The sequence below is a fragment of the Rhodnius prolixus genome, unplaced genomic scaffold, assembly GCF_049639745.1.
Source record: "Rhodnius prolixus isolate KJV_2025 unplaced genomic scaffold, Rpr scaffold_1, whole genome shotgun sequence".
In the NCBI taxonomy this organism is placed as follows: Eukaryota; Metazoa; Arthropoda; class Insecta; order Hemiptera; family Reduviidae; genus Rhodnius; species Rhodnius prolixus.
The window spans coordinates 9,718,111-9,732,097 of NW_027411581.1; the positions used below are offsets into that span (position 1 = coordinate 9,718,111).

General features: G+C 30.2%; 1 protein-coding gene across 3 annotated transcripts in view; it reads left to right on the forward strand.

Annotated features, from left to right (window-relative positions):
* The window catches only part of LOC141453994 (uncharacterized), a 46,365-nt gene extending 33,372 nt beyond the window's left edge, over positions 1-12,993 (forward strand). The window contains exons 2-6 of one of the 3 annotated variants that reach the window (XM_074127718.1): positions 1,350-1,414; positions 6,302-6,319; positions 10,932-10,943; positions 12,094-12,228; positions 12,308-12,993. In XM_074127718.1, coding sequence (XP_073983819.1) covers positions 1,350-1,414; positions 6,302-6,319; positions 10,932-10,943; positions 12,094-12,228; positions 12,308-12,343 — 266 coding nt within the window. In that variant the 3' untranslated portion in view covers positions 12,344-12,993. Of the gene's footprint in view, positions 1-1,349; positions 1,415-6,301; positions 6,320-7,098; positions 10,205-10,931; positions 10,944-12,093; positions 12,229-12,307 lie in introns of those variants that run through there. The other 2 variants (XM_074127725.1, XM_074127734.1) reach the window with 2 other exon arrangements.
* The last annotated feature ends 994 nt before the right edge of the window (positions 12,994-13,987 follow it).

Sequence of the window (13,987 nt, forward strand, 5' to 3'; positions counted from 1 at the left end):
ACTATTTACTTTTCCTTTTTCTGAAATTAAAATATAAAACAAATATTTTTAATTTAAATTTCACGTAGTTGATGTCAATGGTGCAGAAGAGCTAAGTGTGGGTCCGTTGAGACTCGCTAATACGTGTAGCACATCCAGTGGAAAGTAATTACTAGACAACACAGGTAAAAGGTTAATAATCCTTTAAGCGTGGACTAATTATTAATACATTACTATAATGAGCATTTAAATTCTGTCTAATTTAATCTGATTAGCATTAATTAACAAATAATTTATAATAAAAAGTTCAAATTTCCTGGTTATGAATTAGGAGAATGATTTTTATGAATGTTTCATTATTTGCAGCCCATTAGTCAGTGCAAACTTTACTAACGTTTGAATTTGTATTAACTTTTAGTAATAGTAAACTATTAATATTTAGAATTATACTAGCAAGCATTCGGTCAAATGAATAAAACAGCAATTCAGTTTTTACTCCAACTTTTCGACAAATTAATTGTCTTCCTCAGGGCGTTGTTATGCGATGTTACTGATGGCAAGGATGACTGCGCACTCAGGTCAAAATTGAAGAGAGATGTCAGCCTGCTTAGGATGAGCTCTTAGACGCTCTCAAAAGTTCTGAGCCATTTGCGGCACTATAAAATGCCGCAGAACTGTAGCCAACTATGGGTGACTCACAAATATTGCTATGATTATTATTACCATATATTATTGTGGAGACATATTTCAGACCTTGAGGTTGGCGAAAAAGTTCATTATTAGCCCATCTGAGTAAAGGTATAAAATTTACTTCCAGAATCCTTTCACGCCAGCTCTTCAAAAGGTAAGACAACGACATTGTAATAAGAAAATATCTTCTCTGATAAACCAAGATAGATTACCAAGGAAACGATGTCCAGGTACCATAACATAGGGAAAAATCGTGATTGCAGTGGACAGTTAACGTCCAAGAAGACCTATCGCTCCTCAGGTCCTGAATGGATAAAAGCCTAAGATAAAGATAACTGGAGGAAACTTGCAGATAAGGACTGGATCTTTTAAAACTGTGGTGACAGGATATGTTAGCAATAATCTAGAAAAAATTTATTTTGGGTGGTTCTTAGAGAGAAGAGATGGTTTAAACTTCTTTTTATCCATCTTAGTAGCCCAATTTTTGAAAAGAGTCGATCATTAGTTTAAATTCCAGCAATTTTTTTGCTTAAAAATTAAAGTTATTGCAATTAACAATCATACTTTCAATCTTATACTAACAATCTAACTCTCCCTCATACTTATTCGATACTAGGAAGGAATATTCCTATGAAATTATATTTAAATATTTGATTGATATATTTTTTTTTATTTTACAGAAACATACTTTCTGGACGACCTCAAGCCTCAGATAATGCACAATTATGTTATGGATAAACGTGCGGTAAGTTGAAGAAAATATTGTTCATCTAGATATCCTTATTATTATTATTATTATTGAATTTTACAAAATTTAATTTCTTCTAAGCAGTTTTCGTTATACTTCTTTTTTATTTATGAAGACATCAAAAGTTTTAATAGCCTTTGCGAATAAGTTCTACTGAAAATTTTAAAGAACTGATTTTTCATTTACTGGTTATTAATTGATTTGTAACCAACACCTTTAATTAACTTCTATCAGTTATTTTACTTATGAATTTGTCTATCACTTGAAACGCTCTCCATATTATCAGTAGAAGGTTATCATAATTTAGTACATCAAATTGTATATTAGATTAAATTCAGCAATTAGGCAATTTTCTTGTGGAAAAAAGCGTCTCAAGTATAGTAACTTAAAACGAAAGTTTCTATTTTTGAAAAACTCAAAGTAAAATCCAATTCAAATGCGTGTCCTGAACGTAATTCTCTTTAAGGCATGAAAAGAAGGAATAATGTTAAATCTCCCTGCTAAATTTGAATAATACCCCCTAAAGTATTGTAAATAGTGATTAAGTTCGGTGAAAGGCACACATTATAAAATAAAATTGTGCAGAGAATCTAATAAAATGACTTAGTCACATGTTCTCAAACTTTAATTATTACAGGTATAATAATTAATTTATTTTTGCTTTAAATTAAGACCTTAGTAACTGCCAGAATTATAGTACACCAGGCAGCGTCCTCAGCGATCCCACCAAAAGTTAGAATGACAGTTCAGGGATTACTAATTGTCACAGATTACCTTCAATCACACTAAACTCGATTCTTCTGGCAAAATATTATAGATAGAACTGTTAGGTTCATAAAGTGAACTTCTGCATCCTTGCTAGCTCGCCAGTCTTACAATATAAAAAACACGATATCAGTGGGTTTATCTCACGTATTCAATGAGTTAATTGATGGGAGCTACCAATCGGGATTAGCACGTCTCTAAGCTGACCTTATTTTAAACTTATACTTACCCACACTTTTCTCACAACAACAATCACTTTTTAAAAAACGACTTAAGGGAGCCACAAAAAATATTTATTGATTTTCTCTTCCTAGAAGCTTCTTAGCTCATAGTCCGGTGATTGGCACTTTGTAACGAGAGAACACTGTTCGTAGGCCTGTAGTGCTCTGGAAAACTCCAGTAACCTCTAACAATTGGTGAGCTTTAAATTAATTTTTGTTTAATGTCTTCATTTCCTGCGACTTTTCATTTCTGAGTAACAATAATAATGCTTTATTTTACAATGATGAAATATACTAAAATACTAAGAAGGAAACATGTAGTTCATCCGTCTGCTGGAGTTACTTCTGATAATAAAAAAGAAATTAAAACATGAAGCATAAAAAGAAAATATAACTGATGACAAGAAAGAAATTAGAAGTGTTGCATGAAAAAGATTGTGAAAGAGAAATACTCCTCTAAGTAGCAAGCTGAAGCAAACAGTAAACATTAAAGAGACAGTGAAGGTTAAAATGGTGACAAAAGAAAAGGGCTATCCAGAGAACGCAATCATTTTATAATTAAAGTATTGACTTAGTTCTTATCTATATTTCCACGCTTGACGTACATAATTAAGGAGATAATTACAGTTCATACTTGACAGCAACCGGAGGTCCGCCAAAGAAGGCATATTTTTCAGGTAGAATGGAATAGTAATGTTTCTACCAAAAGGAAAAACACTTTTCCCTTGATCTGAAGTCACATAATTCTATTTTCCTGTTCAACCACGGAGTAAAATTTCGATATAATAACTCAATTCTCAATTTAACAAGCTTCAGTGTTCCTTAGACAAAAGTGCCTTATTACATTCTGAAAGAAATAAACAGCAAGGTAACGTGATTGAGCTTCTTAAACAGCAAGAACAGGGTAGATTGCTTAGCTGAACTCACAGACTTATCCCGAAAAAAGAAGCCAATTTTAATAAAATTAAACAAAATCCATGGAATACCCCTTTCAAGACTTGTATCAAGTTGAAAGCTTCGGAAAAGTTGTTGATCCCAATAGTTATTGTTTTAGTTGTAAACTGATAAAAGTATAAGAGTAGTACCTCATTTGTATTTCACTCATTTTACATCAGAACAAAAACTAATTATGTCAGTTAGGATAATTAACAATATCAAAAATATACAAAATAAGTTGTAATATTGTATTAACGTCAGTTTATTTTGCCTCTTCTTTACAAGAACCACAGTAAGGGGGAAAAAACATGTTAGGCAATAAAGGCTCCATTGTGGAATTAACTTAATTAAACTTGTTATTATAATTATAACCAGACATTTCTCTCTGATTGTGAAAATAACAAAATTTATCAACATTTTAATGGTGATTATTTACCCGCATAAACAGCTAAAAACTGAACGTATGCAATGATTACTGATGTGTGCATATTGCTAGTAGAATCGTAAATATTTGTATACCCATAGACATTCTTAATGAGCACCAGCTTGTTGTTGTTATTTACAATTAGTACCCTGTGTATATTGATTTGAGAATAACTGAGGTGAAATAAAAAATGCAGACTGTTTAGAGAGAGATTTCTTTTTGAAAACCTTACAAGGTAAAAAAATCTCCTATCTTTAAAAAAAAAAATTGTCAATGATTTTATCCGTCCATAGCATTTTAATTCATTATAATTATATTATTTTCACTAAAATTATAGAATAAACGTGTAGAAGAGAGTTCTCTTTTCATGCGTCCACTTCTTGGTCCTCTTTGAAGAATCCCAGAATTTCGCTCATCTCAATGAATATTACTTAGACCGCCCGATAATAGCCTGTCTTCATATACATATAACTTGATTTGAAAGTTTATCTGTAAAGTTTACAATATGCCGGTATCTGTTTTGGAGATGAGGTATTTTGCTTTTGAGTTCGCTAAACCAAAAACAGCAGCTCACATCTAATATCTTCCTTGATACCAGATGTGTCAATACTGGAAACTGTTTCCTGGCTACAGATAGACTGGGATTGCCTTAAGGATGTCAGGAGTCTTCGGGAAGTTGCAGATACAATTTCTGCTTTGTGGGACAAACTTGACTTCTGAAATTTATATTATTTTTGTTCTTGTTCTGTCACTAATCAAGAAGCTGTAAACATAGTTTTGAAATATTTTTAAGCGCCATAGCAAAACAAAAAAAAAATAAACAGCCTTAAAATTTGTAACCTCTAGTAACTGTAGCTAAATGTAGTAATTTAACCTGACCAAACAGGAAAATAAACATGAGGTTTATGAATTTAGTAATAAAATTTAGGGAGTATTATTGTTTTTTTAAAAATTAATATAGGTGTTGGTCAATTGAATATTAGTAACATTCAAAATCCTTTGTTTCATTAACGAAATTATTCGAACAATTTCAGATCCTTTGTACTTAATTTTGTTGAAATTCTGGAATTTTAATGTTGCTCTTACAAAAGGATTTAAAATATTTTCTCGCATCTGCAATCATACTTGTTTTATTTAAAATAAAAAGCATGACCTCATTTACAGTCCCTTTTATGATTTACGCTACTATAATTAACAACGGCGCATATTTAGGGTGAAAATAAAATTATTCTTTTGTACTCTTTCTTCAGCTCAACTTTTTTTTTGAAGAGTTTACTCTCTCTCCGAAAAATTAAGCTATGAATACAAACTAGAGTAAATTTCGTACCGTGTTATCCTGTTTACATAAACAATAGTAGCGTCTTATTGTTTATTTTTATTCCTCGCCTGTTGTAAAGGTCTAAGATTATCAGAAAATTTGTTTTGTATGTATAAAGTGATTTTCTACTGAAATGTCACTATCTTTTGTTGTGAATAACATACTTCATTTGTTTGGACCTTAAATAATAAGACATGAAGAAATCTTAAACAGAAACTTAGGGAACTGTGATTAAATCATTATAATGTCACATATTTTTGGTGAAAATAATAACATTATTTAGCACTACCTCTTTTTACAGCTCATCTATTTCTGTTCTTCTTAAATAACCAACTTAAATTGCAGAATTCAATTTAAAAATACCAAAAAAATTAAATAAAACAGTAAAATAAGATAACATTTGCTTCAGTTTTCAAAAGGATCTTGTTTTCTAGGTCCAGAAATATATTAACACTGACCTAAATTATAGCACAAACTTCCCATTTTAAAAGTGCCCATTAGTATTTTCTTAATTTTTACCAAAGCGAGTTTGAGTCAATTTCTTTCCGTCCTTAACTTTTTTCGTTTTGGAGGAATACAACCAAGTCTCTGCTTAACAGAGAAGGATAATCTTCAGAAAATATATCAAATTTTCTTTTTAGTTTCTTTGGAGCATTCTGAACTCCACAACACTTGTTTAGTTGCTTTCTTTCGCCAGTGCATGTCTCCTTATTCCAAACTTTGTGTTTCTCTAACTTTTCAAATAATTAAATTATTTTTCTTCTTCTTCTATTCAACTTCTACGTCACATCTTTCTCTAGCCTTGATACCATATATGCTTTTTCGAAATTAATCTTCAAACCCCTTTTCGAAAATCATGCCTTTCTTATCATAAACACATCTCCTAAACAAGTTCCAAACCTGAGCAACACAAAGCAGATTTTGATATGAGCATCCTTCATCAATAGTTACACAAATTACTGTTTATAACTAGTTTTTTTTTTTTAACATCAAATAAGCTAGTTGGTACACAGAATCCCTTCTTCAAATCTTTAAACTGCTTAACTAAGAAGTGAACCTTGTATTAAAAACAGCTTAAATTTTCTTTTCTTTTCTACTTTGAAAGAAAAATTATCATTTGCCGTTGTAAAAGTGGTGGTAAGTGAAACACATGTTTCACAATTTTTGTTTTTATCAATTTACATCACATAGATAATTTTTTTGCTTTTTTTTTGTTTCAGTCAAACCTTGGTGGCCGAGTAAGTATGTTCATTGTAAAATAATTAATTTTTTCAACAAATTTGTAAGAAGCGATGATTGAGTTTATTACATTAAAACTTTTTGAAAATAGAATTATGAGTGCCACAAACTCCAGTTTGAATCTATTTTTAACACCCTCCATATTTTCTAAAGTGGTGCCGTATTTCCTTCTCAAAATAGTCTCTTATCACCCAGTTTAGTGATTGATCACTTATGTAATACATTTCTATCACCACTTATCTCTGTCAGCCAGCAAGTAAGCTTTATACTATTAGTACTGCTTATTATAGATTATTAGTGACGTATTTTGGATATTGATTAGTGGAACTATTTAAAAAGACTATTCCTAGTTAGGAGAGTGATGCAATAAAAACAATATAATTTAAATTTGTTTTATATCATTTTAGTTTCCTAAAATTAAGGGCTAGTGAAATTAAGTATTTTTAAAGTACTTGTAGGTTATCATCTGACGTCCATTTTTACAACAGATTCAAATGGCTGCAAAGGGTAGGAAACTTATAAAAATACATTTGAACACCGAAGAAATCGTACACTAGATCTTAGATCTTTTTATGGATTAAATAAGTTGGGAGCCAATAGCTCTTGGAATTAAGAAAGCGATTTATTTATTTACCAATTACGTTCTTAATCTAATCTGGCGTACAGAACTAAATAAGTATATATTTTTTTTTTAATCTATTGAGTCCAAAACCGTCGAAAAAGATGGCAAAATAATTCTGAAGCTTTGATAGACATTTTAACATATTTACTGGCTTAGATGGACGTCTTCCTCATAGCTAGACTGATGGAAAACTTAGTAGATGAAAAAAGTGACATCCATCCGATATCTGAATACTGCAGCAACATGATTGATTCGCTAGAAGGAATCCACTGAAGTTTAGCTCTGTTCCAGTTTGGTAGATCAACTGATTTCATTCCGAAATTATAGTATCCTATATTTAAATAAATATTTGTAAGAATAAAATCTTTGAATCTTTTTGGTACTTCTTTTTTAACAAGTTCTTATTTGATGTAATAATGAAGGCTATCAAGTTTTGTCTGCAGAATTAGTTGATATTGGGCGCTCATTCATACTTGTACTTTCGACTATACACTAAACAGCGAGCACATTAGATCTAGAAAGGTTGCAGTGCGTTACGCTTCCTCATCTCCCAAAAATACTTCTCAATTTCGTAGTAAAGTTGGATAGCCCTAGCCTAGCAACATGATCATCACTCAATCATTTACTCTAACAATCAGACAACTATCCTTTAATGACAGTTGATGTGTCAACTTTATTTGGTTCAAATAACACCTAAAATAATACCAAAGATCTAGAACACCTAGAAATACCTAAAGGAGCCGAAGAAAAATGCATTGAATCTGACTCTGGCTCAAGTTCTTCTCACGACTACATACACTTGTTTTGATTTGTTTGTTCAAAGTTAGAAATAATCTTAAAATAAATATACAATTTAGCTTGATTAGACAACAGCCAAAGACAAACTTTCTTCCTTGGTTTTCAATACATGTATAAGTCATAGATTATAAGGATAGACAAAATGAATGTATTTTTGTTGAATGGTAGAACAACATCCCAATCAACGCAAAACCTGAAAATTATATACCTGACAATAAAAAATATATCCTTTTAAAAGCTTAAATTACAGTACATACCTATGTATAATATGTATCAACAATAAATTAGTACTTCGCCAAAGTTACCTCTAATTTAGACAAAACAGAATTGGCTAGAATACGCTATTTATCAATTTAACGTTGGAAAGGTAAAAGTCAGACATATTAAGGAGATGATTGTTCTTACATTAACAGTAAAAGCTACATTCGCTTTTAGAGATAATGAAATCATTACCACCCGACAAAAATTTGACTTAAGTAGAGAAAAGTTAACCCAGAGATATGTAAGAGTCAGTAATCATTCCAAAAGTTAAAAGGGTGGCTTGTTCGAAAGGCCCTATTTCTTGTAGGGTTTAGGAACTTTAAGATGAAAGACAAGAGAAACCTGTTTAAAATAGGCTTTATTAATAAAACAACAACATACTTCGATTAATTAAGTTTGTAAATATTCATGCTTCCGAATATTCAAGCAAAACATGCACTTACATTAAATACAGAATTATCTTTAGCATATTTTATTATGAAAGAGTTAAAAAAAATTATGCACTGGCAAAAATTATAACTTAAAACTGGCAATAATATGTGTATTATTAAAAAACAGTCGTCAATATTGAAGCCAGGCGATGTTAAAATAACGTTTTGTTTTAAAGGTTAAATGGAATTATTTATTTATAAAAACCGCTTAGTTTTTTTTATTGGCACGAGTTGACGTGGAAAACATGTTCAGAATTGGTATGTGATTTAATTACAATCGTAGGAAAAAAGTTTCGTACTGATTGTTTGTTGAGTTTCAAACCTCCAGGGTACTACCAGAAGTTCAGTTCCTCATGTATTGAAAGTGCTGTTCTCAACCTCTGCATTACTAAGTTTGTAAAGGCGTTTTCACATCGACATTCTGCAAACGTTTACCACTCTCAATTGATTAACTTGTGGTCAGTGTTATCGTTGCCTTTTCTTTTCTTCTTTACTTATTTTGATTTAGCTCTCTATTTGGGTGCAGAAGGATAGTACGTTATTTCAAATATTGTAATCAGTTGCTACTGTTCTACAGGAATTCATTAAACACTTTTAAAATTATTTATATTCTACGACTTTTACAGTAGTAATTTACGTGTGTTTATTGTAATTCAATAAATAAAAATGACATAAATGAATTTTGATGGCAAATTATAAAACTAAATCTGAATTTCAGAACATTGTTCATTACCAAATAAATTAATTTTAAATTAATTATCTTTTCTTTTTCTGTGGCTGCTTGATGGACTTTACAGCTGGTAAGTGAGACATCATGTCTTAGAAAATTAATTTATGACATTAAATTTATTCATGACACCTACTTTATACAGTCATTACTATCACTTCTAACTTCACTTTTACTTGTTAAATAATGTTGGTGTTTCCTGCTATTGAAGCTTTTACTTTACGATAAAAGTAGAGAAAAAAGCAATGCACTTTCATTTTTAATCACTATAAATTTTCTCCATTTCTGTCGCTTTTCGCAACCCTAATATTTTAACTTCTCTGTTTTAAAACGTTCTTAGTTCTTAGCTGTAAAATAATTGATCTTTCCATGAATCCATCCACACATCGAACGAAAATAAAACTCTGCTAAAGTCAAAGATAAAAAAAAAAAGACCTAAACAGATATATATGTATAAAAACAAATCAAGTTTTATAAAAATCGCAGAATAAGTAAGAACCAAATTTGATAACTTCTTACTGGCTGGTGTAGTAGTGAAAAAAAGTTAAGAGTTCAGCTCAAGCGTTTTATGATAAAAATGCATAAACTATAAAACAAACCAAGAAAAATTCACACTTTTGGTCTCTACATTCTGCTCAAATTTGATTTTTACTTTAAAAGCTTAATTAAACAAATGAAATGCATCTTTTTTATTCTCTCAAATCATATTCTGTTTTACACTGAATAATATTTTTAACATCTGGCATCATTCATTGTTAATCACCCACTAGGTAAAGAGATGTGTTTCCAAACTTTCCAATTGTTCCAAAATAATTTTACAAAAATTAATATTTAGAGAAATAATTAAACAAAAATATTTAGAGCTTGGTTATTAAGTATCAACAAATTACATTTTATTCTTTGCTACTTTGAATAAATATATTAATTTCTGTTTTCTCTTTGTTTATGGCATCACATTTTCTTAAAGATGTGCCAGGTGAGTAAAAATTATTTCTCTAATTTTCAGACTTATTTTTAACTGCTATATTAAAACTGACTAATATCTCTAAATTTCTCATGTCTTGCAAACAGTTGGACAGCAGGGTAAGTTATATTTGGCAAAATGAAACTTTATTTTTTATTAATAGAAAAATATTTCATTATCTTTGTTAGAAATAAATTCCTGAATGCTGAATTTTGAGGACTTCAATTTTTATTAAATAAATTCAGTTTTAATGCCCTGTAATATAATAACATTAACACTTTTTCCACGTTGTGGGAGTGCTAATGTTTTTTCAGTTACACCACCAGTTAAATCCCTTCTAATTATAATTTATAAGTGTGTAGTTGTAAATTTGGTATGTTTTTTAAACCTAGTTTTCATTTATTTGCTTTTTTTAAAATTATAATTATTTATTTTATTTCATTGAATTCATTAGGATATTTTCTGAAATTATTACCGGAATTTAAATCCTCAGTTGAAAGTCAACTTCCTTCTGATGTTTGAGCAGTATATTCCATGATTATTAGATTTTTTTTTTTTTTTAAATAAATAAATACATCATACTTTTGAAATAATTTAAGCTTTAGTATTTTTGTAGAATGTAAAAAGCCTAGCCGTAGTTTCAGAAAATATACAATTTTTATAGGCTACTAAGAAGTTTATTAATAACAATATTTTCAAACTTATTTTTTTAAATGTAGCAGCTGCAACATTCTAAAATCAATGAGCTTTAATTCTATGTTTCATGCTTTCTAATCAAATCTTTCTTATCTTCTAAAAATTGGATCAGAATTGCGCAGGGGTAAGTGCATTTTTCATTTCTTTTCTTTTCTAATACCTTATTTATATATAGCAAAAGAAGTTTGTGATTTATTTAGTAAACGGCTAGTTACCCTTTGTATAAGTACTTAGCCTGTTTGTTAATACAGTATCACATAAATACAGATTCATTGAGATAAATACATAAAAAACATATATAAAGTAAAAAATGAAATCATAAATATTTTCTTAATTAAAAATATACTTATTTATAGTAAATGGAAATTCAAAATACACCATGCACCATAAAATAATTGCTTTAATTAAATAATAATAATAAATAAGTAAAAGCGCATCACTTCTAACAATTAAGCATGCAAGAATAAGAGAAACTTAATCTTAGCTGTTCCAACGAGAACAGGCCAACTGAGAAAGTTAAGGTGAATTTAATGCCGTAACTTGGCTATGAACGAGACCCTACCTCGAATTCAACATATCTCTCACTACGTTCTTTCTGTATGGCTTCCCCCTCTGCCAAAAAAACAAATTCGGTGCTCAAATCACCACTTTTGGCTATTAAAGATATGAAAGAATTAAGGACAATATTTTCAACAGCCTCAATAAATATGGACATTCAATGAATTGGAAGACAGAATTTAGTCCATTTCGCTGAAATAGACAGAACAGTTCAATTTATTGTTTTCGTTTGCAAAAAAAGGTGCTCTAACATCTATAATCATTGACACCCAAAGCCTTTTTAGCGCACTACCAGCTTCCATACAGAGATATCTCGTTACTCTCAACGCTATCACCGTACAATACCCCGCTGTAGCAGGCTCGTAGGCTCGCCTAGGCTCGAACCTGGAAACTCTATCTGCTGCAGTAAACGCTAAGCTAATATTTTCTCTAATTATTCTATGTTCACTTGTATTTAGAAGGGGAATTGAATCTTGAAAATTGTAAAGAGCCACTTAAGTTAGTTTTTATGATTGAAGTTTGATCTTAATGCCTCTTTTTTAGAACTTATTTGCATTTGTAATTAAATAAATTCAAAACCACGACCAAGTTCATCACTACTTAGAACTTAAGCCTTTCACAACAAAAACTGGTTCAATTTTAATTGATAAATCACATTATGTGTTAAATTTAATTATTAAAAAATGTTTCAAATTAAAATCTTTTGTAACTTATAGTTTAACGTTGGGAAAAAATTTGTTGGCTACACATGGCTGCGAGGAGGCGATATGAGACAACGGAGGGACTACATGTATCGGCCTGAATTTATTGCTCCTCGATCTCCATTAGAAAAACAACGTTACCATCAAACTGTTAGCATTAATGTATTTTCACATTAATTTTTAAGCCATAATAAGTATTTTACTCTATGAATTACACATTTTGTTACAGGACGGCGTAAAGCAGCTACCAATGTGGATGGAATGAGCCAAATAATTGAAGGAAAATGTGTGCCAACCTTCCAGGCTTTTTCATATTCCACAACTAACTGATTTCCTCTTCTTCAAAGAAATACTAAACAATTTGTCCCTCTTGTTAAATGTACTTGAAATTTGTGGATAAATATAAAATTCGTGAATGTTCTCAAATTTTAAATCTATAACTATTAAAAAGGGCCTGAGAGAGTGAAAATATTTTCTTATATTAAATAAAACCATACAACGATTTATTCCATAATTACCTTGTCAACAAGAAAATGTTACTGTATATCAGAAGTTGTTTTTAAAAAAATAAAATACTTTGATTTTTAAATTTGAATTTTTTACAGGAAGAGAGATATGTCTTTTAATATGTAAATGTAGTAACTTTTACAAATTAGTGATACGCATTAGATTAATGTTAGTTTTCTTAGAAAAACTGGTCTAAGGCATTCTCTTTTTTCAAAGCGCAATAAGTTGAAATTGAATTATAGGATATTGAGTCTTTACATTATTAGATGTAATAGATTCAAATATATCTTGGAATATTTTGTAATTAGTATTCATTGGAATATCTTGAAAAATCCAAGATGTATGTTAAATACTCTCACTAAGCACGTTGTTAGCAACACTATCTTACTACACTGCAGTTCCTGCAGTTTATGCATTTTAAACTCAGTTCCGTATCACTTAATCATAGTGAATTTTATAATTATTAGGATTATTTTTTTTAATAATTATTCTATTTGTCTATAACACTTTTTCCTTCTATAATTTAGTTTATTTTATTCGATCAAGATCAATAAAAAACATTCTTTTGTCATTTGTGCAACATTATTTTATTACGCTCAAAAGTTATTAGTGTCTCATGGCTTTTACTAAGCGAGTCTCCAAAAAAAGTAGTTGTGGTTAACAGAAATTTAATTTTTTTTCTTGTACTTACATTAGTTCTGGTAAACACGTATTGAAGTAAGAACTGTTTGGTTGAGGGAACCATAAATACCAGAGATTTTCTATTCCTAAATCATTACAACGTACGCCCACGAGTCTGATGACTTTTGGTAGCACAGCCGAGGTATTTCTAAACTATCACACGCCAAATACAGATGTGGTTAATAAAGGTTGAAAAAGAAGCAACTCGGGTGGCAAACAAACCAAGAGAATAAAGACATTCCCATGTTAGCAGTATTGAAGGCTTAAAGATATTTATAGCTAGAGGTGTCAGAAAAAAATTGGGACTGTAGGTACAATTAACAAACTAATTTTGAATCAAAATGAAGTAGTGATGTAAATAAAATAGAAATGAAACAGCTGAACAACCACCAAACATTCTTCGTCAGAAAGGAAAGTTAAAAATTTATGAGATGTAGCACTATTATTTCTTGCAGATGGCTCTTACTGCGATCCTTAAATAACAAAAGTTTTCTTAATCAGAATTTTACTTTGTTAACTATCTTGCTTTTGATGTTAACAAAATGAACGATTGCGTAAATAATTAATAACTTCCAGTTCCTCGTTGCTGGTATACACCATTGGCCGAAAGCGGACGCTGGAACGTGACTTGCGGATAATCTTCTTTCCTTACTCTTAAAACAAATTCCAGTCATTATTTTAAGACACAAAGTCTTTGCAGTTTACATTACGCTTTATTTTA